This window comes from Drosophila gunungcola, chromosome 3R (genome assembly GCF_025200985.1).
Source record: "Drosophila gunungcola strain Sukarami chromosome 3R, Dgunungcola_SK_2, whole genome shotgun sequence".
NCBI classification, from domain to species: Eukaryota; Metazoa; Arthropoda; class Insecta; order Diptera; family Drosophilidae; genus Drosophila; species Drosophila gunungcola.
In genome coordinates, this window is record NC_069139.1 from 1,632,426 (window position 1) to 1,657,381 (window position 24,956).

Consider the following 24,956-nt stretch of genomic DNA (forward strand, 5'->3'; position numbering starts at 1 on the left):
TTAGCGAGGAAAATTGTCAATTAACAAATATTCAACACTAAAGATATGATTAGCTCAATAATTTTAGCACACTACTTTGTCAGTTTTCAGTTATTTTAGTTGATAACGACAATTTTTGTTTTAAAATTAATAAGATCTAATTAATTTAGAGGGTTTCATAAGTTCGATTTATTTCCACCAGGTCCAAATGTTATTTCTTGCGATCACCAGCAAAGCAAACGCAAAAGCAAATTGAAAAGCCAGAGTGGGGCTAATAAGAGGTCATAGGCTCCAACGTGATCGATCGTGTTTATATAAATGTAATATAAAATATCATTTATGATCCGTAGATACCAGTTTGTGGAGTTTCTCGGCAAATATTTAAGCTACCAAAGGTCGCGCCTGCCTACGAAATTGGTTCTGCATTAACCTTGTCGCGTTGATAAATAAGCCGAAATAAACAAAAATAATAACAAATTAAATAACAGACGGTAAAAACGCTAATGTTAACGAACTTTATAAACTTAAAGGCAAGGTTGCAAGCAAAAAAGCTTCAAAATTATGCGAGACGTAAAAAAGCAAACTTTAATGTGAGAGATACTACACAGTATATATGTACGTAGTATAAACTCGCCGAGCGTTAAAAATAAAATATCAGACACGCAACAGCGACGGCTGCCAACAGTGTTTTCTATAGAAAACGAAAATTATTTCCTGTTTTCAGCAATAACAACAATCGCGGTGGTGAGGTGGAATATATATCGCCCTGCAGGCGGAGATAACAGAGTTGGGGGTGTCTAACATGCTGTGGTGAATCCGAAAGTACGGCTACAGAATCGCATTTGGCCATTGCAGTTTGTTTACCATCAGTTTTTAGCCACAAGCCCCATACCATATAAAGCATACCCCATAGCAATACCACTTGGATTTGAAAACGACGCAGTTGCGGGAGAAACCGAGACGGAGATACAAAGGGGCTCCAAACAATGCGTAAAAGAGGTGATTGATAACAAGGTGCGCCTTACAAATGTTCACTGTCTGCCCTTGTCGAATTCATTTAGACCTCCAATCTATTCGGTACTGTGTGCTTATCTTATTTAGAGCCCTGATTTACGAAAACATTCATACATTGTAGCGAAATTTAAAGTCAAGGTTCAGTATGAGGACCATATTTTTTGTTGAATGTGTTTAAATTTTGTAAATTTGCAAAATTACCTATATTATTTATTTTAGTTGAAGATCAAATTTTTAAAAATAATCAGAATTACAAAGAAATAATTTTTAAATTTGATTGACCAAGCTGTATTTTTATTTACTTTTAGAAACGTAAGGTTACCTACCTATTATTTTGTACTTTGATTTATTTTCTTGTAAAGTCTTTTTTCTCTTGTTTATAAAAAGGTCATAAACTAAAAAGTCAATTTACATTTTTTCCAGTGTATGCATATACGCTAGCAATTGGAGCTACAAATACAGGGTGAATGTGTTTTGTGCACACAGATGCACTTTTTGTAAACATGTGGGCATACGTACAAGGTTGTGAAAGAAGAAGTGCATTGAACAGGCCAAGAAGAAGAATAAGCGAAAAAGGACAACGAGTCGCTCACACATGCATTTCGAAACGGTTAGAAAGAGGGGCAGCCAAGCTTCATGTATTTTTGGCACACACTTGCCCCCCTGTCACTCCCTCTCCTTCTCGCCTTCGATTATCCCATTTTGCTTTGGTGCATTCAACCTGCTGGGGAGCGAGACAGGTGCATTTACAGTTCTTCGAGATCAACAGCTGTGTGAGTGATGGCGATTCGGCCGAGAAAGGGAGAGAGGATACTTTTATGGAAAGGTAATTTCTTGGATTCAGAGATGACAAAAAACATCAGCCTTATTTCCTGAAATGTGACTCAAGAATTTATGAAATTCCTGTTAAAAATGTAATTTTACGTATCTAAAACCTTCATGACTAGCATCGTATAAACTAATTTTAAGTAACAGAGAGAAAAAAACCCAATACATAGGACTTGGAGACAACGCAATTTGCTGAACTTTAATGCGTAAACATTGAAACGTTGCTTTGTTATTATTGGCCTGGCTTATAGGGGTTGTTGTTGTTGCGTAGCTTTTTTTGTTGCTGTTGTCGGCTGAATAAAGCAACGGCGCATGCAACAAATTGCGATGTACCAACAACAGGAAGAAAGAAATTCAGTGGTGAGAAAACAAAAAAGCTAGATTTGTATAACAAAGGTACAGTGTTTTTACATTTTTTACATTTACATTTATGAATATTTTGAAGACAAAATAAAAGGTTTTATGGTAAAACTTAAAAACACCTTAATGTTTAAGTAAATTCTCATAAAAAAAAATAATTTCTTGTATTTTCTTAGCAGTGCAAATGTATATAGTCGTCTATTAGTTATCTAAATACAAAAAATATGCAAAAAAATATTAGACTGTTGCTAACTATGAAACGAACTTAAATATATCCATAAAATAGATAAAATAACAATACTAACAGCAAGACTTCACAAAGACCACAAAGAAACGTCACTCGATGACGTGTGTAGTTTGTTTTCTAGATGAATTTCAATAGCAATAGTTTAAATTACCCCACTTGGTTGCTCCTATTTAAAACGAGAAATTATTCGAATTCAAGATAAAAAATTCGAAGTACATTTTTTAGGGGAAAGGGGTGCGAAAGGAGCTCCGATTCACCAATTTACCACCACCGAATAGTACTAAGAAATCGCCGGAGTTGTCGTCATCCAAGGAATGATTAACAAAAACAGTTGATTGAACTTTGTTTGGCCTCCACACATCCCACTGCGAATGTTTGTGCTTGTGTGTACTTGAAATGCCCCACTTTGCGGTGTGGGGCTAATAATTTCGGGTGTTAATGACCAGAGCACTGACTTTGAACGCTGCAATCACACGAGTCCGGCAATTGTATTTTAAAGATTGATGGGATATGCTGTTGGGGCCAGGAAATTCCAGTTGCGATTTGGAATCCCCTTTCGGTTATAGGAAAAATCCACATCATCCTGGCATCGAGTTCTGAGCAGTTGTTGAACTTTTTCTTCTTAATCTTTGCTGTTTTAGATCCTGCTAAAAATGTATGTTAATTTTGTAAGATTTTGTTGAAAATTACTGGTTCTGGAATTCAAATCGTAGAAGATAACCAATAATTTAAATAATTTATTTAAATTAATTTTGCATGATACCACAAAATAAATGATAATGATATTTGAAAATTTTAATCTAAACACCAAAAAATGTGTAACACGTTTCTATATACATATGGAAAGTCCAAGGGATTTCTGTGACTTCTGTAATCATAGAAAATGTTTGACGCAGAACGAGATGAACTGCTGTCGAACTGTGGGCGTTTTGGTTAACGCCCGGAAAATGGTCCCAGGAGAGGTGTCGTTAGACTCATATTTTCGGTTTTGTATTTTATATATTGCTGGTTGCTTATTATTTTAGATACATAGCTACAATTCGGGTTGTACATCTATGTATATATGCATATAAAAAACACAATATTTTGACATACATAAAGGCAGAGATTCTTCAACAGTATACAGAGAAAAACATATACGATATGGACGGAATACTTCTTAAATCTAATTACGCCGATTTTGTATAAAATTTGTGGTGATTGAGAGGCGCATCACTAAGGCACTGAACTGTTGGATGGAATGTACAACATATAGTTTAAGAAATGTTTTGAGTACGAAGCGTCGGGGTTATCTTGTGCTACTTTTTCGGACGGTCTAGATTGTGCAATTTCGTTGTGAGCTCCTTAGATGGACGGAAAATACTTCGTTTAGCCCACTGGCATGGTGGATACGGTGCTATGAGGCGTGGTTGGCCGTGATCCAGCCAGCGAATTGGCGGTGGAGGCGTGCAGCGAGGCCATTGTGCCCATCTGGAAAGGTAAAAATAGTCATTATTATCATACTTTGAGTGTAATGTCTTGCAAAACCTACGCGTAAATGGGCTAGATCCTCTAGTTTGGTCAGATCCACCAGTTCCAGGAACAGAGAGTACACCACGGCCCATCCATAAATGGATAAGAGACAGAAAACGCTCCACAGCAGCACCATAATCACGTTATAGGCAAAGTACAGATCGTTGACGATGGCAAAGAAAATCAGCGCCAAAGCCCGCCAAACAGTGAAAACGGCAAAGGTCCACAGCCAAGGCATAACCTTTCTTTCATATTCCTGTAGGATTAAATAAAACCAGGATTAGAATGGATTTATACTTTTAAGTAAAGACTATGGCCAATATATCGATCGGTTTCTGTGCTAATTTCTTGATTTTTGACTGTGCAGGATGAGTTTGTGTTACCCTTTTGCTCAGTAAGCGTTTCTGTACTCCCAGTTTTTTATGCTTTCGGGCAATGAGAAATGTAAATGAATTGCATGCTATAGCTGTAGGATCCAGGGATCCTAACTTACCTTGCGCAAGGCCACGCAGAGAAGAACGCTGGTCACAAAGTTTATCAGCGCCATTACTAACGAGAACAATGCAAAGACAATCAGCATGTTGCGAACTGTAAGAAAATTATGTGAGTTAAAATACATTATTGTATAAAATGGAGTAAGGCTTGCCAATTAGAAAATTACATACACAATAATACCAATTGATAAAATACTTTTGAATTACAAGCAGTAAAATGCTTTATTTTAAATTAATTATATTTTTCTTAATTAAATAACTTTGATTAGAGAACATAGTCTTACGTGTAATATCTTATTTTAGCTATAACAGTGGTTATTTGTATAAACTTATTGTAGTCTAACGCGGCTGTTATTTAAATAGTGCCAATATAGTTTTGAATGTTATCTAATCAGGGATGCATTTAAGTCCCTAATACCAAAGTTCCAATTAAAATTGTAAGGCTATCTAATCAGAAATCTTAACTAATGCTAATAATACTAAATTTGTAAGGTGTCTTATCAGGAATCGAAACAAGTGAAAAAAAAGAATTCTAAAACTCCAATCAAAAAGACTTACTTATTATAACGGCGGGAGTTATTTAAAAAAAAAAAACTATTTTGATAGTTATTTAATCAGGCATCTAAAGTGGCAATAGAAAGTTGTAGCTTTCTAACCAGGAATCCAAACTTTTGCCCCATTTAAAGTCCTTACCATGCTTGTTGCCCACATAGACGAACTCGTAGGATATGATATAGTAGCCATAATGTGTGGATCCTGGTGCGGCCATCGCATAGCAGTAGATGTCAAAGATGCTGGTGGCAATAGTAAACAGCGATAGGAACTGGGAAACGATTAAACTTGGTAAATAAGGACTTTCTTAACATAGGTTTAAGGATCCTACAATGGCAAACAATCCGATGAGCATGGCACCCTTTTGTATGTCGATATATTGGTTGTTTTTGAGCAGCGGTCTCTGGTACCAGGGAATCCTTACGGATCGCGTGGATCGGGACATTTTCGAGTGCAAATTTGTCGAGGATCTGGACAAAAATATAACAAACAATTAGCAGAAGATAGGTATTGTTCATAATATATTACCTTCCCGTGGCATGGGAATAAACCGACGGATTGGAGCGATATGTGGAGGGCGTTTTCCTGCCGTAATTCATCATGAAGCCTTCTAAATCACGTCACGTGTGTCAAATTGTGGGATCCTTTGAGAATCCTTTTAAGCAACTACTAAAACATTTGAAAGAACAATGTTAGTATGGGGAATCTTCAAAATTGTTCGTTTATTGGCCTGGGCGTGTTCGCTTAATTTGTGTATTTTGGGTGTGTCAAGCAAGGCTTGAAATTTTCGAAAACTTTAATGAACGTTTTAAGCTTATTTCACAGGTGCTAATTAAGAATCTCTTTTTGTTAGGTTATTCTAATATCGTTGAAGATTCCGCGGGAGAATAGTTTAAGTGCCTTTGCATTTATTTACCTCGAAAAAACGAAAAATTAATCACTTCGCAACGCATCAAAAACAAAACACACGAATCAGGGCTTAGTAAATTGCAGGGCTGCAAATAAACGAAACCGATAGAGCAACAAGTGCTATCGATAGAAATATTGATGGGCAGCACTTACCAATCAGCTGTTTGAAGAGCGCTCAATTTTTAAATATTTAAATATTTTGTGTTTACTTTTAAAGATATATATAAGTCTACCGATCAAAAAAAGCCAACATGTTTCTCAGTCCATATAAGTAGTATAGTGTTATTTTCTATTTTCATTTTTGAATTTTTTCGTTTCAAATCAAAACTAATATTTTATTATATTTACTCCCAGAATTGTTTATAATTATAAATTATTATAAATTTAGTCAAATTTGTATAATTAATAATATTACAATTTTTAAAACCCTACGCAAAATTGCTACTAACACTACTACTACTAACGACTACTATCTAACAATATTTTATCATATAATTTAATTTAATCATAAGTAACTTGAGTTTAAAAGTCAACTATTAGTTAAAAAAAAAATTTAATTTGGCACGTGATCTTTCCGTTTGAATTCGATAATTTGCTTTAGATATATCGATAGATGCCAGCACACCCAAACATCGACTAAGTCGATGTTTTGAAAACATCGTTGACATCGATGTTGGTATCGAAGTTTCCCCACCTCCACAGCGAAGGTCCAAAACAACAAATGAAAAACATAAACACTTAGAATAAATAAAATATCAGAACTAAATGACATGTCACTGCCGAGGATCACCGATTTCGAAATACTCGAAAAACTGGGAGCGGGCAGCTATGCGACCGTCTATAAGGCGCGGCACAAAGTGAGTGGATTACATACATACATACATATAACCAATATATTACTAATATTTCCCTTTTATCTACGCAGAAACAGCGGTCTTATCATGCGATTAAGTACGTGGAAATGTCGACGCTGTCGCAAACCTCGCGGGAAAACCTTATCACGGAAATACGCCTCCTAAGGGATCTGAAACACAAGTACATTGTGACCCTGCAGGATTTCTTCTGGGACGACAAGTAATTAAGTTTCCACATATTTCCGACGATGAATCATCCTTATAGCAGGATATAGGATATACAAATGTGGTGGTGACACTAACTTGAAAGTTGTCATTCAACATTACCTTGGCATGCAAATAATCATTTGGAAAAAGATGTTTAGTTAGGATTCAAAGAAAATACTTATCGATCAATCATCTTTATGGGATATGTAGGATGGAAATGGTGGTTCTAACTTGATAGGTCCCATTAAACCTTGCCTTAACAAACAAATAATCACTTAGAGATTAAATATACTTATGTAAAAATTGTTTCCCCAGTCTGTAATCAAATTTTTTAAGGATCTGTAGGATGGACATAGTGGTTATATTTAAATATATCTCCTTGATTAATATGCCACATTTAGCCTAAGCAATTGTTTTCTAATTAGTTTAACCCTTTTTACACCACAGTATAACATGTATTTAATTGATTCTTACCTTTGTACCTGTTTTCAGGAATAATAACTCATATTTAACGTTACATTAATATATAGATTAATTATTACTACAATCTTTTTCTCCAATTTTTCAACCCCTTGAAATTTTGTGCAAATATTTCCTATTTACACCAAATTCTTACTATCATTTAATTGATTTTTACAGAAACATATACATCGTGTTGGAGTACTGCAATGCCGGCAATCTGTCCGCTTTTATACGCACCAAGAAGGCTTTGCCGGAGAGCACCTGCCGGTACTTTCTGCGACAGTTGGCGGCAGCTGTCCAGTATATGCGAGCCAACGATGTGTCCCACTTCGACCTTAAACCGCAGAACCTGCTGCTCACCCGAGGAGCAAACAATGTGTCCCTGAAGGTGGCGGACTTTGGGTAGCTATCACACATTATCTTAATTAAGGAATACAATTAATTATTTAAACATTTTATAGATTCGCTCAGCACTTGAAGCTGGGCGAGATCAACCAGCAGCTGAAGGGTTCTCCCCTCTACATGGCCCCGGAAATTGTGCGCAAGCATCAGTACGATGCCAAGGCGGATCTCTGGAGCATTGGAGTGATCCTGTACGAATGTCTGTTCGGCAAGGCGCCATACAGTTCGCGAACCATTGAGGAGCTGTTGCTGAAGATCAAGAGGGCCGAGGCCATTACACTGCCACCAAATGCTCGCATTTCGAACGAGTGCCACGATCTCTTGCGCCGCCTTTTGGCCCATGAGCCCATGGCGCGCATTTCGTTTGCGGACTTTTTTGCGCACCCATTCCTCGATCTCAAGACATTTCCCACGGAGCATACTCTGCAAAAGGCCATTGATTTGGTCACACAGGCCTGCTCATACGATGAGAAACGCAACTACAAGGAGGCTTACTATCTGTACTGCAGTGCACTGCAATATTTTGTGCCGCTGATCACGGAGGAGGCGGACGCAACCAAGAGGCTGGCACTGCGCAATCGTGCCTTGTCCTATACGAAACGCGCCGAGGAGATCAAGAATTGCATAATCGAGGACGAGTACAGAATGCTGGCCGAGCGACAACGTCTTCAGGCGTCTTCAACGTCAACTGCAACAGCTAACCAAACCACAGAGCCTTCTCCTGCTGCCCAGGCTGCCGATTCGCAGCCCAGCAGCTCGCGGGTTGCAGAGATGCTAGAACCAGATGCCCGCTATAAACAGCTTTGTAAGATTTACACAAATTTCTACTTCTCGTCCACCACTTGTAAACTTGAAATTTTTCATATTTTTTAAGTATAGCCATCTAATATTTCATCCTTAAAATATGAAGTCTATCCTAACAAAATTCGTTGCTTGGACGATTGTTTAGTGTTTAAACTTTAAACGCGTTATTCTCGAAATTGCATTTACTTCGTTAAAAACGACTATTTTTTGCTGCAACTGGGGGATGCTCGTACAACGAATATTCAGAATTCCGGTTTTAATTTGATAAAAATCGGACAAACAAATGAAATAGTTGCCATTGAAACAAAAGGAATATAAATCGAAAGAATTCTATAGCTTAATTGATTTTAGATATGGACGGATTAAATTCGAAATATATGATTTTTTTTACTTTCTTTTCAAAAACACAATAGTTGCTCTGTCGCATTCAAGTCCGTCCCTAAAGACTGGCCTGGAAATCGGACGGAAAGGCGAGCTATATCTTTACGAGCGTAAGCTGGACGCGGCTCTGGAGTCGTATACCTCAGCGCTGGGCATTTTAGTGCCATTTGTGAACAATGAACCAAAGGGCGAACGTCGAAATCTGCTGCTGCAACAGGTGATAGCTGAAATAGAGTTCTTTTATTCCTTTATATTAACCATGCCCTTTTTTAGCTGGAGTTCTGGATAAAGGAGGCGGAAAGCATCAAGAGTATTTTGAGCGCGAAGCATATGGATGAGGAGGAGCAGAAGCTCTCCACGGTACGCAGCTGCAGCATACAGTAGTCAACCAATAAATTTAGATCTGAATTCGAGAAGCAATTTCCGGCGCCTGGTGCGCACTTGTTAGAGTATTTTTGTAGCCCGATGTCCACCGAAACATCGCTTAGTCACGTAGCCTTCTATGATCTTATATACAATATACAGATATACACATATGTCTACACTTAGATTTAGATTCGCTTTCTACGACAGCTATTTGTAAAACCGCTTCCCAAAAACCGCTATTCTATGTATGTTTAGTATTTGTTATATAAGTCCTAACACCGATGGCCTTCCGATTTGTATACTGACCCCAGATTGTTTGTTGTTAAGTTTTAAACCTTTTTATTTTCTATTTTAAGCGCACCTCAATGAGAACCATCACATTCCCGGGCCGGTCAAGTCCCCCGCTTTTGTATTTCATTCTGTTCATTGTGCTTAATTTGATTAAAATTGTTTAAAGATAACCGGAGTCCAGTGTCGTTTGATGTTGGTGTGGAGATAACGCGATAGTGGCGCTCTCTTGTAATCAAGGATTTATAATCTAATACTATCAATTGCCGTAAATAATCGTAATCAATCTGTATCGGCAATGCCAGGTAGCTTATAAAAGCCGCCGTTTGACGATGAGCTCGCATGTTTAGCCAAAAAATGTCGGCGAATAGAGATCTGTGCCTGGTGGGTATTGCCCTCTTGGCCATTGCGGGATTTTCCCAGGCTGCTCCTCCTTTGGGACGTGTGGTCAACGGCACGGACTCCAGCGTGGATAAATATCCTTTTGTGGTAAGAAAATACATCACCAATAAATTAAAATAAAAGCGATATAATTAAATATTAAATAGTTACATTTTTCACAAAAAACTATATTTTTGTTCTTAAAAGTTGACCCAAAAGGTGAACAATTTAGTTTTTGAATTACTCTGCAGCGTTAACTACGCAAAACGGTTAAATACAAATTAATTTTGGATTTTTTAGTTACTACCATTCTTTCAAATTACGTACTATAAAGTACCATGGTTTTTTTTTTATAAAAGACTAAAGAACTGTTTTATAAATTTAATTGAAATCTTATATATAATGTTTACCAAATTTAATTTTTATTTAAAATATGTCTTTGATTTTGAAAGAATTTTCAATTTGTACCCTATTATCCTTCAGGTTTCGCTGCGTGGTTCCAAGGGCTCCCATTCCTGCGGTGGCTCTATCATTTCCAAGCAATTTGCGATGACCGCTGCCCATTGTACCGCCGGACGCAAAGCTACAGATCTGTCTGTCCAATTTGGAGTGACCAAGATTAATGCCACCGGTCCGAATGTTGTGCGCGTGAAGAAAATCATCCAGCACGAGGACTACAACCCGTACAATAACTACGCCAATGATATTTCTCTGCTGTTGGTGGAGGAGCCTTTCGAGTTGGATGGAGTTGCAGTTGCCGCTGTTAATTTGCCCGATCTTTCCTATGCCACGCCTCAAACAGACGCCGGCGGCAACGGAGTGCTCATTGGCTGGGGACTCAACGCGGTAGGTTTGGATTTCAACAATCAAAATTTTCCTAATTTAATTCTTTAAGGAATTACGGATTAAACACGGCCTCAGAAATGAGCCTATCATTTAAATTAAGGATAACATGACCTAAAAAATGACTTAAGGCCTAAAATATATATAGTATGCTCATTTTTAAGTCCATTTTGAGTTCATTATTCCTTCCTTTTATAAGATAACCGGATTTTTTAATTTAAAGAATAGTGAACTTAAAATTGCCTTATAGATGGGTTTAGCATATAAATTTAGTAAAACATGACCTAAAAAATAATTTAAGGACATGTAGAAGGCCATACAAATATACGGTAATCCTGTTTTTAAAGCTATTTTAGTCCATAATAGACATTTGTTAAAAGAAACTATATTTACCTCTAAAATTTCTTTCAGACTGGCGGCTCTATACAGACTACTCTGCAGGAAGTGGGTTTGAAGGTCTACTCCGATGCGGAGTGCGAAAGCCGACATGAAGGTCGCACCGATCGCAGATACCATATCTGTGGGGGCGTGGACGAGGGCGGCAAGGGTCAGTGCAGCGGAGACTCCGGTGGTCCCCTCATCTACAATGGTCAGCAGGTGGGCATCGTGTCCTGGAGCATCAAGCCCTGCACTGCGCCCCCTTATCCGGGTGTCTACACCAAGGTCAGCCAGTACATTGACTGGATCAAGAAGAACCAAATCATATTGGCATAGACAGTCCATTATCTTTGTCAACATGGAATGGAATATATGTCTGCAATAAATCAAGCTGATTAAATTTGTGCAGTTTTAAACCATAAATCGGGGTAAAGTGCAGGCTGGGATTTGCCGGATTTTTTGATTAGCAAAATGATAAATCGAGTGGTCTTTATTACAAAGACAATATAAGTGGCTATTTTTTTAAATCCGTGTAAAATGTTATCGTTAAAACTAAGCGGAAATGTATATTTCCGGAGAGTTTTAACAATGAAAATGGTTATGATAAATTTGGTAATTGCAATTAAAAAACCAATTAAATGTATGTCTATTTAATTTTACAATATAGCATAAGCATTATTAATTTCACAAAATATTAAAAAAAAACCAGTTCTATAAATTACATTTATTTTGTAATTTAAAAAATTTTAATTTACACAGATTTTGTAAACTTATTGAATTCGAAGATGGGTATTTCTAATTATGATAATTGCAATCGTCCAAAAATGAAAATGGTTTCTTTTAGCCACTCACAACTTAAGGCCCGATAACCATTTAAAGTATTTTTAGCCGACAAATACGATTTCCCAAGTCAAAACCAAACACTTTTGCGCCATGTACTGATTTTTTTTTTTTATTTTTAATGAGCCATCCGTGTGCCATTTTATATCAATGACGATAGATTCAATAACGTTCTATCTGGAATCGTAAATATTAATAATCGCGCAGAATTGGCGAAGTCTGGAAGAATATAAAAGCGGTAGCCAACCCAGGGGGAGCATATTGCCCCAAAGATGTTGTCGCATCAACATCTCAGTCTGGCTGTAGTCGCTCTCTTGGCCATTACTACAATCGCTCTGGCCGCGCCAATTTTGAGAGTCGTCAACGGCACGGACTCCAGTGTGGAAAAGTATCCCTATGTGGTGAGAACAGAACCTCCTTAGCGGTGCACAATTAGATCTATTTAATTAAATCTGAATTAAAATAAAAAAAAATTATATATATTTTTGTGCATTTTTGTGCAAAATTTTCAAATACAAATTTTGATATTTAAAAGTGTTTTGCATACTACTGATTTAGTTATAAAGCCTGTATAATGATAAACTAAACGTTGTAAAACGGTTTTTAAATTAAAAAATTAGATTTAGTACATTCACAGTACATCCCTTTATGTTGTAAATAAAACAGTGTAAAACGTATTTGAATTATTATTAAGATATTCATTTCGTTTAGTTATAAAGTGTGTAAGAATACATGTTTAACAGTATATGCTTTAAAAATTTAATTTTTGGTCACTGTGCTTCAATTACTAATAAATGCAAGCACTCCTATAAATCATTTTCAAAACTATGTAGTTATTTTTCACCAAGGCTTACTTGATTTTAAAACGCTATTTGAATGTTACTATACGAAACCCAGGTATCTCTGCGTAGCTATGATGGATCCCATTCCTGCGGGGGCACAATTGTTTCCCAGCAGTTTGTGATGACTGCCGCACATTGCACCAATGGACGACCTGCAGAGTCGCTATCGATTCAGTATGGAGTGACCAATATTAATGCCACCGGTCCGAATGTGGTGGGCATAAAGAGAGTTATCCAGCACACAGACTTCGATCCCTCGCGGCAAAATGCCAATGATATTTCGCTGCTGATGGTGGAGGAACCCTTCGAGTTTGATGGCGTTTCGGTGGGTCCAGTGGAATTGCCACCTCTGGCCTTTGCCGTTCCCCAATCGAGTGTCGGAGTTGAGGGCGTGCTCCTCGGATGGGGCCTAAATGAGGTACGTTTCAATGTGATTTTATACACCACTGATTAAAAATTAGTAAATTCAAATATTTCATTCTCAACTAATAATATTTTTTTATTTGGTTTTCCGCCAAAAAAAAGAAAATATTTACATTATTTGAAAGCTTTATTGGACCTATTTTGAATTATTTATTTTTCACAATAATTTAAATATTTTGATTGCAAAAACACTCTAAACAAACTAAAACGTCCAATTTAAGAGCTCTGTTTCATGTGTGTTAAACTTTTGTTTAATATTCAACGCAAACATGACAATAACAAATTTGGTTTCAATAGCCAGATATTTATATTTCTATTCCAATTTAATATTAGGGTATTTTTAATTAATTTCGTTTAGACCAATGGAAATTTTTTGTTATTGCCCAGATATTTATTTTTACAACACAGTCTTGTAAACACTGATAATTAAAAAATTATTTACTTTATATATTTTTCGTTTAGACCTATGGTAGTGTACAGGACACCCTGCAGGAGGTGTCCTTGAAGATCTACTCGGACGAGGAGTGCACTACGCTCCATGGAGGACAAACTGATCCCCAATATCACATCTGTGGGGGCGTGGACGAGGGCGGCAAGGGTCAGTGCAGCGGAGATTCGGGTGGTCCCCTCATCTACAATGGTCAGCAGGTGGGAATTGTGTCGTGGAGCGTTAAACCCTGCACCGTGGCCCCTTATCCGGGTGTCTACTGTAAGGTGAGCCAGTACGTTGACTGGATCAAACAGAGTCAAATCATATTTGCTACTTAGTCACAAAGTACGCAATGATCAATAAATTGAAAATTAAACCGCTTAGTAAATAATCAGATTGTTGGGCAATATTCGGTTCCTTGTGGGGGTTGATAAGCAAATTATCAGAATCATTATAAAAATGGCTTTGAAGGGCAGTAAATCTTGGCAGTTATATTCGCAGCTATAAATTTTGCATATTGCTTTTGAAATTAAGTGCGTTTGGCGACGAATAAAGCAGTGGAAAGCAGAGTGTCTAGGGGCATTTTCCAAGCAGTTTAAAGCAGTCAACTATGCGGCTTTTTTCTGATATTCATCAAACTGTTGTTTGAACGCTGCTTGCTTTTGTACTTTGTCAAACTGTTAATATTCAAATCTTTTCTTGAGCAAAAACCTCATACCTCAGAGATCTTCTAAAAGTTTTATTAAAATTTAGATCAGTAATGATCGCAAAATTAATAACCAAGTATCACATATGTAAAAGGAATAATGTAAAACTAAAATAAATTGAAAAGTGAAATGATAACTTATAAATAATTACATTCATAAAAAAAGATAATAAATAGTAATGAATAGTAAGAAACTTTAAATAAAATGTTTTTGATTTGCCAAAAATCTACCCTGACAACTATTCTTTGTGAAAGGAAATGCTGTTTTTCGCATATAACGTTAAATTTTTTTTTTGTTTCGATTTATATTGCTAGTGTACTACGGATGAAACGTACTATATGGTCAATTAAAAAGCTTTCAGGATCAAGTAACAAACTTAAAGAAAAGGCTAGGGGCCTAAACTAAATATTAAATTTGGTTTGTGATTAGATATAAAAAACGTACAATTTTATTTCAGAACATATTTTAAAAGAAAAATTAAGGTGTCCCAAAAGCCTTCTTTGACAATTTATTTTAGATGCCCAAAGAAACACCTGCTTCTTATGACCAATTATAGTTTTTCAATGCCTGCAACTCCCTCATCTACAAATATGTGTGCTGCAGACCTTCATTAGCAGCCAAAATAAAGAAGTAAACAGTTTGAGTGGGACTGGCGCACTGGACCAATACGAAGTCACCCGAGCCGAATCGCTCATTCGCCCCGTCGGCTGCTGCTGCTAATGCTTCTTCTTGCGGATGGTTCTATGGCCGCGGCTTTATTTTCTGGCACTGCAGTCAACATTTTCAACTCAGACGGAACGCACGGTTGGACGGACTCTGATTGAATAAATTCAAAAGTTAGTGTCCGTTGGTTTTGTGTTTGAATTTAGGAGTGTGTGAATAAGGAAAAATATAAAAAAGAGCGAAACAATTTAAGAATCAACAACTTTTCTTTAAATAAATTGGTGAAATCTCCTTAAGGGAATATAAGCATATTTTTTTGATATTCCAAAGCAAAGATCACGTCGACGATGTTGCTGTTTTTTGTGCTATTACGCTTTCCATTGAGTCGGCAAAAAAATGTGAAAAAATATATTGCATTTGCCAGCGCAGAATGCGGAAGGTCGCCCATTATGATGGACCAAAACTCGTTGCATTCATTCGTTTAATTAAAAATACAGAAACACATAAAAATGGAAGAACACGAAAATGACTGGTTAATTGGCTGCTGCGAGACCACATGGCGAATGGGTATTACTGGGGATTTCTGAATTTCAAGCGAAATAAAAATGCAAGCCTAAAATTGATCCACGCCCGACTTTGTACCCATACTTGGCCCACATATATGTTACAGCAAATCAAATCAAAGCCTAAAAGTAGGCACAAAAGATAGCCCGTAGAGCAATGAGAGCCCGTAATACGATTTTGGCTGGCTCCTGCCGCTTCTCAAAGTATTTTCGGAAAATTTCATGAAAACACTCAACGCTGAACGAATAGAAAAGTACTTTCAAAACACCCCTTTACCTTTTTTCCCTCCACACGCACACACACACTCGCATTCGCGCATTTAACTAACAACAAAAGCAATTTGAAAACAATTTTTCGAGTTTCGAGAAAAACGTGTGGCTCTGTGCGGTCGTGGCCTACATGCTTATGGCTTAAAATGGGGCGTGGCAGCTGCTGGCAATGTAGCATTCCAAACAAAAGATGCATGCAACACCAGTTCCCAAAACCATCGACGGCTTTTGTGATTTATTTAGCAACGTGCAACTGCAAATAGATAAAATGACATTGGGCAAAATTCGCTTCTTCTTTTCTGAAAATTTTATGGATTTAACAAACAAATGTTCTTAAGGTTTTCTGTTCTAGTAAAACTTCTATGTGCTTTTGCAATAGTTAGCAAGGGTTTAGTTGTTTTATTCAGATCTCGAATGCTCTTAAATTTTGTGTTTAAAAGTAAACAAAAATTGTAATATAGATAGACATGCATATCTAAACTTCATTAAAAATCATTTTTTATAATATTCAAAACGTTTAAAAACCATTTCAAACAAAAAAAGAGAGCAGGTTCTTAAATAAAAACATTTTTTTCAAATAGTCCAAATGTGTCTTTGAATTTCGACAAGAAAATAAATGGATTTCCGATGCAAAAAAAAAAATGTTGTACATATTTCAAAATTGGTTTTTTTAAAGTCCTATAATATTCAAAGCATATAAAAATAACTTCAATGACCTGGTTATCAAAGCAAGTGTTCAAGTGTTGTTTAAATAGTCTTTATCAGAAACATTTTAAAATATTAAAAAAATAGCCACAATTCAACAAAAGAACATCCACAAGAACTATAGTCAGTTTCTGTTGAAATAATATCTGAAGATATTTTATATAATTATCTATTTTAAAAATATTGACTTTAGTTCCATTAAATTTAACAAATATAATATTATGCATACTTTTGAAGCACATGCAAACATCGTCTTCGATCTTGGGCACAAAAATATTAAAAAAATATAAAAGCATAATAAACCAAAGAATTTAAAACAAAAACTTATATTAATCGAATTACCGCAGCAGAAACAAAGGCTTCCAAAAAGCGAAACGATTCCACCGGGGGGAACAAAGCGAAATTGTTATTTTAGTGAGTGCCAGTACATCAGTGTGTCAGTTCGTCAGCGTGTCAGTTTGTCAGTTTGTCAGTGAGCCAGTGAGTGTGTGCTAGTAGAGAGTGTGAACTCTGTGGCAAAGGTCAGAACTCATATGAAAATGTCGAGCGGCAACCAAGAAGCAATGTCAACAAAAGCAGCTGTCAACGCCGTGGACGAGGACAAGGCCTCCCACTCCTTGTCAATGCTTCCAGCATCCTCATCGTTGTCATCCTCACCTGGATCGATCTCCACGACCACCAGCCGCCATGTAAGGGCCCTGGCCATCCTGGTGGCCATCGTCCTGTGCAGCGGCAGTCTGGGATTCGCCGACGGACTCAAGTGCCACATGTGCGGCCAATACAACGAGGGCGTGGGCTCCATCACGCCGTGCTCCAACTACACCAAGGACATCGCCCATCTCTACCTGAAGGAGTGCACCAAGAAGAGCGAGAAGTTCTGCGTGGTGAGTCCATCCGTCTACCGTGATCCTAGATCATTAGCGAATCCAAACTAGTTATTACCTTCAAGACTCCTATAAGGACAGCATTTTGCATATAATTTATATTCACTCATTGAAGAGATCAAACCCAAACGTTGACTTTAGTTATGAACTAATGAATTTTTAAAATACTTTCGAACCACTTTGGTGTAAATCAAGAGAGTCTTGCCCTAACTCTGTGAATATAACCTGCGAAAAGCTATTCTAATGCGATCCTTAGAAAACTGAAATCAAAAGATTTGAGCTTGGGTATGACTAAAAATCTTATGCGACATTATAATCTTGATAATTTTGACAATGTCGCTGATTCCAGTTTCTCTCTTGTTGACTTATATTGGTGGGACATTTGGTCCGTATTTATTTTTGTCTTTACCGGGGCCAATTGAACCGAAATTGAAACGTTGCATTCATTTATTTATAGACTCATTCATTTTGGTTCATTGCTACTCATTGTTGTCATTGTCCGGGGAACCAAAAAAAAAGAAAAACGCAAACCAAAAGGCAAACAGCGATGGGCCCGTCACATTCCTTCCGTTTCCTTCCTCCATTGACGACTTCTCTAGTTGATGTTTCCATTTTATTGTTTTTGGCCCCTACTCATATTGATTGTGTGTGTGTCTGTTTGCCTTATCTCTGTTACATTAATATATAAATGTTATTTTCGAAGTAAAGTCGTTTGCAGATCTGCTGTTGTCACATTTTTGTTTTCAGTGCTCGTCCAAAAAAAGATAAATTGCTTATAAAAACAAAGTTTATCATTTGCTTCAGTTTAGAATGGCTTTTAGAGGGGATAAGCTGTGTGAGCAAATCGATTTGGTTTTATTTCACAGAAGCTTAATTATAAAATTAAAAAACATTTAAAACATAAAAAACTGACTTAAATAAAATTGTGTTTATGATTAATGGGGGTATTCAATTCAATAACAATTCAAAGCATAACATTTTCTCTGTTGCTAGAAATTGTGATTAATTATCAATAATAATAAATGTGTGTTAATGGTGATTAAATGGTTTTATAAATGATTATAGTTGTGCAATTGAAATGTTAAATCAGTTGTGTAGGTAATAAACTCATTAACCATTTAAGAGCCTGTTATCTACACCAATTAGTCCGCTATCATTGATATACGGTAGTAAATTGCTTTGAAGCCTAGGGACTGGCTGGCCTCACTGTTCATGCCAATCCGTTACGTATACGCGCCGTGTACCAATTGCACGACACAACCCAGCCGTTGTTTTTGGTCGCCAGTGTGTACAATTTCTGCCCCCTTTGTGGGCAAGTAACCCCCCTTATCATCATCATCATCATTATCAGCCACCCCGCCTTTGGTACATTCATCCGAAGCAAGGTAAACTAATGCCATCTGACTGCGCTTGGCAATTTCAATTAGTTTTGCGGTCGTCGAGCGGTTTGCTCAATGTCGACGATCTAGGCAGAGCGGCACGTGTGCCTCTAGCTTGCGTCTTGATTGGGGGCGTGGCAGCCCAATTGTGCGCATAAATTGCGGCATATTGTATGCACTGAATGTGTTCCAGTAAGTGTGTGAGTGAGTTCGAAGCACTTAACGAATTGCAACGGCAGGAACAGGAGGATCCCGAATCCTGCGAAACCCGCTTGCTTGCGCTGTGGCAATCATTAAATATTTAACACCTACTTGCCATGCACAGCTGCAAACTGGCTGCCGATTGCAGACACATCTTCGGCATGATTCACCCGCTTTTTCTAGGATTTCTGGGTGGGCCCCCCATAAATTGTTATTTTCTGCGGCATTGGATGCTAACACGTCCCGCTCATTTCAACGGGCCACGCCCACATCGCCTCCTCTTGGGCATAATTTAGTTTGCGAGCCCACTACTCGTAGAGTTAAAGGTTGTATGGTATTCGTTGAGATAAATGTAACAACTTGTTATTGGGCCAATATCTACATAAGCACTTAAAATTGGTGCTAAGATTGAGTTTGGGCAATCGACTTAATCACAACATCTATCAACCCACCAACATTTTCCAAATCGAACCAATATTTTACAAGTTGTTGAGAAATTATGAATTTCTAGTAAATTTGAACAACGGCATTTTTTTAAGTGAAAGTGTTGACCCTTCAATGGGGCAGATGACACCACCTAAAACCAGATTTTTGTCTTAAAGCATGTATTTTTTTTAACTAGTAGCTGAGTATCGGGTATCTAAAAGTCGGGTCACTTGACTAAAGCGTTCCTACTTGTTTTTTTTTTACCTTCTTTGAACTCTACATTCCGTGTGGTTTGGAATTTAACGAAATCACCGAACAAAAAACACTATTTTTCACACATTTCGCAACTTTTATATTCGGTTTGTGGGGACACCGAGTTGAATATAATTTTTCTGCATTTTTTCCTGCCGCTTTCCCTTTTGCCGTGCTGTTAAACTTGATTTCCTCTGCTTTTTAGCACGCTCGTCCGTGTGATGCAAAAAAAAGTGTCTTTTTCACGCTGTGGCCAAATTGCGTTTAATTGCAATTGGCAGCTTGGCGCAACAGCAAATGATATCAAATTTATGGCAAAAGAGCGGCTTTTTCATTGTCCCCAAATGTGTGTCATTGTTGGACATTTTAATTTACGTTTATTTAATTCTCGTTTCTTATTTGGATATTTATACCCTTGCAGAGGGTATTATAATTTCAGTCAGAAGTTTGCAACGCAGTGAAGGAGACGTTTCCGACCCTATAAAGTATATATTCTTGATCAGCATCACTAGGAGAGTCGATCTAGCCATGTCCGTCTGTCCGTCTGTCCGTCTGTCCGTCTGTCCGTCTGTCCGTCCGTTTATATGCAAACTAGTCTCTCAGTTTTAAAGCTATCTGCATGAAACTTTCCCAAAAGTTGTCTTTCTATTGCAGGTAGTATATAAGTCGGAACGAGCCGGATCGGACGACTATAGCATATAGCTCCCATAGGAACAATCGGAAAAATAAATGAAAAAAAATTATAACTTTGCTGTTTTTTAATTTTTTGTTTAGTTCTTCGACATATAGTAATGGTAAAATATTTCCGATTTACGGTTTAAATTTCATCAAAATCGGACGACTATAGCATATAGCTCCCATAGGAACAATCGGAAAAAATAAATGAAAAAAAATTATAACTTTGCTGTTTTTTAATTTTTTGTTTAGTTCTTCGAGATATAGTAATGGTTTAATATTTCAGAATTACGGTTTCAATTTCATCAAAATCGGACGACTATAGCATATAGCTCCCATAGGAACAATCGGAAAAATAAATGAAAAAAATTATAACTTTTCTGTTTTTTAATTTTTTGTTTAGTTCTTCGACATATAGCAATGTTTAATTATTTCAGAATTATGGTATAAATTTTATCAAAATCGGACGTCTATAGCATATAGCTCCCATAGAAATAATAAAAATATATAAAATAACTATCTAATAATTGAGCTGCAAATAATCATAGTTTCAATGTTTTTTTTTAGCACATACTCAAGTAAATCATAATTTAAATGTTTTCAAAAGTATTTAATTAATGCAATAGCTGCAAGGGTATATGAACTTCGGCTTGCCGAAGTTTGCTTTCCTTCTTGTTTTTATTCATATAAATGGACATTCAGATTATTAATTATTGATTTTTTTTATAGATTTATTGCTATAAAAAAGACAAATAAAGTGGTTAGAAACCTTCAATGTTAAATGAACTACAAATATTGTGTAAATTAATATTTAAAATAGTTTAACGCAATGTTCTTTTATGCATTTCCAAGTTGGTGGTTTTTATTTGTTCTGCTATAAATATTATAAAAAAGGTAGTGGAAAAATGTTTCAGTTTTTAGATGGATATTAAATATTTTATTACTTTGGCCCACTCTTTTTTTTAGGAACTGCCTTAAAATGGGAAGCTTAAAGGTTTGTACATATATATTTCTTTCCTGTCTTTTGTGCCTGTATTTTGTGCCTGTGAGATGTATCGAAAATGCTTAGGAAAAACTCAAAGGCAAACTCAATACTTGCCAGTAAGTCTCGAGTATTTATGCTTAGCTTTTATCTTTTTTTTTGCCGCCTGATAATTGCCCTTCATTTTGTTATTAACAGCTTCACAGACACTTAATTAGCTGCATAATTTATGCCAAGCCGCCAAAGTAAAGTAATCCCAAATGCCAAGACAGTGATGATCATGATAGCCTCCCCGAAAAGTGGACAAGAAAGGGAAAATGTGTTGCAACACGAAAAGTGGGCAAAGAACTTTTGTTTAAATATTAACCAAGGGCATAAGCCTGCCGTTCGCTTTTGGCCATAAAAGTTGAAGTGTTTCCTTCAGTTGCTGTTTTTGCGGCTGGTTGTCTTGACTGCTTGACCTGATGTCGTCGTGTTTGGCCATGTAGTTGGTTGTTCGCCCTTGCTGATGATTATTTGTTTTATGCTAGTTGCTTTTGGGGGCCCAAAAAAAAAAGAATTACTTACTTTGGCGCCGTCTGCCGGGAATCATCTTGTATATATTTATGAGTTAAATTTATATTCAAATTAGTTTCGGGGTCGGAAAGGCAGCACTGAATGCATAATTCATAATTTCGATAATGAGTTCCAGGGTAGCAAACCCCCCATTTCGCACACATATAGTAATCTACATCTTGTGTTGACCCCGCGGGAAGGGAAAATGGACTTACAACAATGGCAGTCCATTGTTTTGAGGGTCGGCTCTGATACGTAAACAAATGCGGCCTGCATGTATGCACGTGTGTGTATTTAACCCTTGACCTCATGCAAAACAAAAGGGAATGAATATGAGGTGGCATTTAAAAGATATAGTAGAGCCAACGCCTAGGCGCTTAACTATTTATTTTTATTATTCCCGCGAAAATAAAAAAGAAACGCTACATTTACTTCACACGAAAATAAAACAAGACACAGAATTAATTAATTCCCTGCTGGTCTAGATTCAAAGCGAAAGAAATAATATTGTGATGTTTGAAAAATCAAAAGATACACAAACTAGAATGTTCATTTGATAAATTACCCGTATCCTTTAAATTGAACATTTTGAATATGTTCTTCTTTTGTTTTTTCGGAAACGTGTTGAATGAAGTTGATCAAAAACCCCGTTTCTATAAGATTGGCTCGTCACTAAACTACCTACCTCTCCTAATTCATTATTTTAAAAAAGAAATTACAAAAAGAAATTGGGTTTTTTAAGTATTAAAGAAAATTATCTTTCTCAATTTACATTCCCAGAAATTTAGTTCGAGTGCAGCTATAAATTTAACGCAATTGAACAGGAAAGTACTGTCTTATTGATTGGAGCCGAGCTTCTTTTGCCGGATATTGCACTATCAATTCTCGGTGAAAGTGCAGAAGGCATAAACGAGACCTTTTTGCAGATGTTGTAGATACGTGATGTTTTCCACACTGGTCGTCGTAAATGCCGCAAAAGCCCAAGTGCCGAAAAGCAAACAAGAATAAATAGGGCACAGTCCGTCCGTTTGTCCCACCGGCCACGCCCCATCAACTTAGACAAGGGAATGCCCGGAAAAACGGAATGCAAATATTTTCGCTTCATTTTGGTTGTCGTACATTGCTGGCCTTCTTTGTTTGCTGCCACTGTTGTTGCAATTAGAAGTGTTTACGCTGCCTCCCGGACAAACACGACCCAAAATCACTTAAAAGTTGGCATTTTGCCTTCATTATTGTTTGTAATGCTCTGCAATAGCGGCAAATTTTTTATTTATTTTTAAATGATTATATCGCAACACAAAGTTTTAAAATATAATTTTCTAATAATCTTCAAATTTTAAAAATAAGTAAAAATAAAACTTTAGAACCATCTGTGAAATCTATTCATACCATGTATTTGAACTTAAATATTCATTCTGCGAATTTTCAAAACTTCCATAGCTTTTTATAAGACATTTGAACCATCAGCGGAATGTCCACATATGCAATATTTAAAGGAAACAAAGCACAACAATTAGTTTTTTTCATAAACTTAAATATAATTCTTTAAGTATTCATTCTGAGAATCTTCAAATTTCCATTGCTTTTCATAAAACTTTAAAACCATCTGCGGAATCTCCACATATGCAATGTCACATGGAATGATTACAGGTTGTTCGAGATCAAAGAACTTAATTGAAAACGATATTTCACCACTGATTTTTAAGGCCTGCCGAATTTCTTGGGCTTTTAAATCATGATTGAAAGGATTATCCATCACCAAGCTTGGATCAATTTTAAGACGTTTTGCCTTTTTTTCGTATAGAGTATTTAGATTTTGCCCTCTCTTTAGATTTCGTACCGATTCAAAAGAGTTTATCAATGTAAGGCATTCCAGATCTGTGGCCATTTCCCAGGTATTTTCTTCATCAGTATAGTTCAGCCATTTAACCAAGTATTGAACTTGACCTTTGTAATGCCTTCGATCCAAAATCTTCTCTACTGTAAACTCGTCATATAAAAAATCTGAAGCATCCACGTTTTGGTTCATTTTTCCTTTTTAAAAGTGTTCATTCTTATCTGGACTGATTTTTGGCAAGAATGTCAAACAAAAATGATTTTTAAAACTTTTTATCTGAAGTTGTAACAACAAGCAAGTTTTGTTTTTAGTCACAGGGCACTTCAATATCTATGTTTATTTCTTTGCCCGAAAATTAACATAAAATATGATAACAAATTCCATCAAATTCATTTAATATTCTGATGAAGAAAAAGTTGCCTAATATTAATGCCCACAGCTTAGGCAAACGGTTTTAATAAAACCAAATCCAATATAAGAATGTGAATGAAATTGTTTGCCGGAAATCTATTAGAAATCTCTGGAAGTCCTTTCAAACAACAATAACAACGGTAAAGGAAAATCTGCGGAAAAATATCGTAAAAAATTATGCGTAAACTTGGCGAAAGTTTGAGATACTCGTAGAAAAAAACTTTGTTGTGGCTTGGGTTTCTGAGGGTATCACAATGTTTAATGAATAAAATCTGTTTTTTTTAGAGGAAAACTTTCTGGGCCATGAATTACTTGGCATTCATTTAATGAAAATCTATCATATATGCATAAATTTTAATAAAACCTTTAAGAGTTTAATAAATAGGAGAAAGTTTAAAATTGATTTTTTGATAAATAAAAGTGTAAAAATTTAGATTTCGATTTATTTCCAAGAGCTCCCTGACTCAGAAACATAATGTCACTTTTTCTGTCAAAGCCAGATATCCATTTTATTGCTTTATTTTTTAGGCTCAAGGTGCCACGTAGCTGGTTCTAAATCGGCAAAGTTTTATTGGCCGAAATTAAAAGCTCGATTATGCGTGTTGACGTGGGCCAGATTTGTTGGATTGAGTCGCTTGGTGGGAAGATAT

At 36.5% G+C, this 24,956-nt stretch overlaps 5 protein-coding genes and 1 long non-coding RNA gene across 10 annotated transcripts in view; 4 read left to right on the plus strand and 2 right to left on the minus strand.

Moving 5' to 3' along the window:
- Window positions 1–15: 15 nt before the first annotated feature.
- On the plus strand, window positions 16–3,143 carry LOC128251897 (uncharacterized). Its single transcript, XR_008267255.1, has 3 exons — window positions 16–993; window positions 1,417–1,819; window positions 2,654–3,143. It is a non-coding gene; the product is annotated as an uncharacterized LOC128251897 (long non-coding RNA).
- Window positions 3,144–3,396: 253 nt separating this feature from the next.
- Window positions 3,397–5,987, minus strand: LOC128251895 (uncharacterized). 2 transcript variants are annotated; one of them, XM_052979144.1, is made up of 7 exons: window positions 5,903–5,987; window positions 5,515–5,652; window positions 5,318–5,456; window positions 5,128–5,257; window positions 4,434–4,528; window positions 3,960–4,196; window positions 3,397–3,898 (listed from the first exon to the last, which is right to left on the minus strand). In XM_052979144.1, the coding sequence occupies exons 2-7, from the start codon at window positions 5,586–5,588 to the stop codon at window positions 3,797–3,799; spliced, it is 777 nt and encodes a 258-aa protein (XP_052835104.1). In that variant the 5' UTR covers window positions 5,589–5,652; window positions 5,903–5,987; the 3' UTR covers window positions 3,397–3,796. The 2 variants fall into 2 exon arrangements, with proteins under 2 accessions (XP_052835104.1, XP_052835103.1); XM_052979143.1 differs by having other exon boundaries at window positions 5,515–5,655.
- A 560-nt stretch (window positions 5,988–6,547) lies between these two features.
- LOC128251892 (serine/threonine-protein kinase ULK3) lies at window positions 6,548–9,837 on the plus strand. Of its 2 annotated transcripts, XM_052979138.1 has the most exons (7): window positions 6,548–6,752; window positions 6,821–6,969; window positions 7,596–7,820; window positions 7,880–8,625; window positions 9,038–9,222; window positions 9,279–9,365; window positions 9,728–9,837. In XM_052979138.1, exons 1-7 carry the CDS (start codon window positions 6,666–6,668, stop codon window positions 9,824–9,826), a joined length of 1,578 nt encoding a protein of 525 aa, XP_052835098.1. In that variant the 5' UTR covers window positions 6,548–6,665; the 3' UTR covers window positions 9,827–9,837. The 2 variants fall into 2 exon arrangements, with proteins under 2 accessions (XP_052835098.1, XP_052835097.1); XM_052979137.1 differs by having other exon boundaries at window positions 6,549–6,752; window positions 9,279–9,837.
- Window positions 9,838–9,986: 149 nt separating this feature from the next.
- LOC128251732 (transmembrane protease serine 9-like) lies at window positions 9,987–14,149 on the plus strand. The gene is made up of 6 exons (XM_052978860.1): window positions 9,987–10,148; window positions 10,524–10,886; window positions 11,295–11,594; window positions 12,344–12,502; window positions 12,999–13,361; window positions 13,829–14,149. Exons 1-6 carry the CDS (start codon window positions 10,002–10,004, stop codon window positions 14,132–14,134), a joined length of 1,638 nt encoding a protein of 545 aa, XP_052834820.1. The 5' UTR covers window positions 9,987–10,001; the 3' UTR covers window positions 14,135–14,149.
- A 1,076-nt stretch (window positions 14,150–15,225) lies between these two features.
- LOC128266324 (uncharacterized) overlaps window positions 15,226–24,956 on the plus strand; it is a 34,420-nt gene continuing 24,689 nt past the window's right edge. Inside the window, exons 1-2 of one of the 3 annotated variants that reach the window (XM_053002774.1) lie at window positions 15,226–15,339; window positions 16,942–17,588. In XM_053002774.1, the coding sequence (XP_052858734.1) occupies window positions 17,238–17,588 (351 nt within the window). In that variant the 5' untranslated portion in view covers window positions 15,226–15,339; window positions 16,942–17,237. Of the gene's footprint in view, window positions 15,448–16,941; window positions 17,589–24,956 lie in introns of all 3 variants that reach the window. The other 2 variants (XM_053002775.1, XM_053002776.1) reach the window with 2 other exon arrangements.
- Window positions 23,582–24,173, minus strand: LOC128266325 (chromobox protein homolog 5). The gene has a single exon (XM_053002777.1). It carries the CDS (start codon window positions 24,085–24,087, stop codon window positions 23,590–23,592), a length of 498 nt encoding a protein of 165 aa, XP_052858737.1. The 5' UTR covers window positions 24,088–24,173; the 3' UTR covers window positions 23,582–23,589.

Coding starts and splice junctions, on each gene's coding strand:
- LOC128266325 (XM_053002777.1), bottom strand. CDS start 24,087: ATGAACCAAAACGTGGATGCTTCAGATTTTTTATATGACGAGTTTACA.
- LOC128251732 (XM_052978860.1), top strand. CDS start 10,002: ATGTTTAGCCAAAAAATGTCGGCGAATAGAGATCTGTGCCTGGTGGGT. Junction 12,503..12,998: donor TGGAAAAGTATCCCTATGTG/GTGAGAACAGAA, acceptor TACGAAACCCAG/GTATCTCTGCGTAGCTATGA. Junction 13,362..13,828: donor TCGGATGGGGCCTAAATGAG/GTACGTTTCAAT, acceptor TTTTTCGTTTAG/ACCTATGGTAGTGTACAGGA.
- LOC128251892 (XM_052979138.1), top strand. CDS start 6,666: ATGTCACTGCCGAGGATCACCGATTTCGAAATACTCGAAAAACTGGGA. Junction 7,821..7,879: donor CTGAAGGTGGCGGACTTTGG/GTAGCTATCACA, acceptor AACATTTTATAG/ATTCGCTCAGCACTTGAAGC. Junction 8,626..9,037: donor TGCCCGCTATAAACAGCTTT/GTAAGATTTACA, acceptor AAAACACAATAG/TTGCTCTGTCGCATTCAAGT.
- LOC128251895 (XM_052979144.1), bottom strand. CDS start 5,588: ATGATGAATTACGGCAGGAAAACGCCCTCCACATATCGCTCCAATCCG. Junction 5,457..5,514: donor TATTCCCATGCCACGGGAAG/GTAATATATTAT, acceptor ATTTTTGTCCAG/ATCCTCGACAAATTTGCACT. Junction 5,258..5,317: donor TCATCGGATTGTTTGCCATT/GTAGGATCCTTA, acceptor ATCGTTTCCCAG/TTCCTATCGCTGTTTACTAT.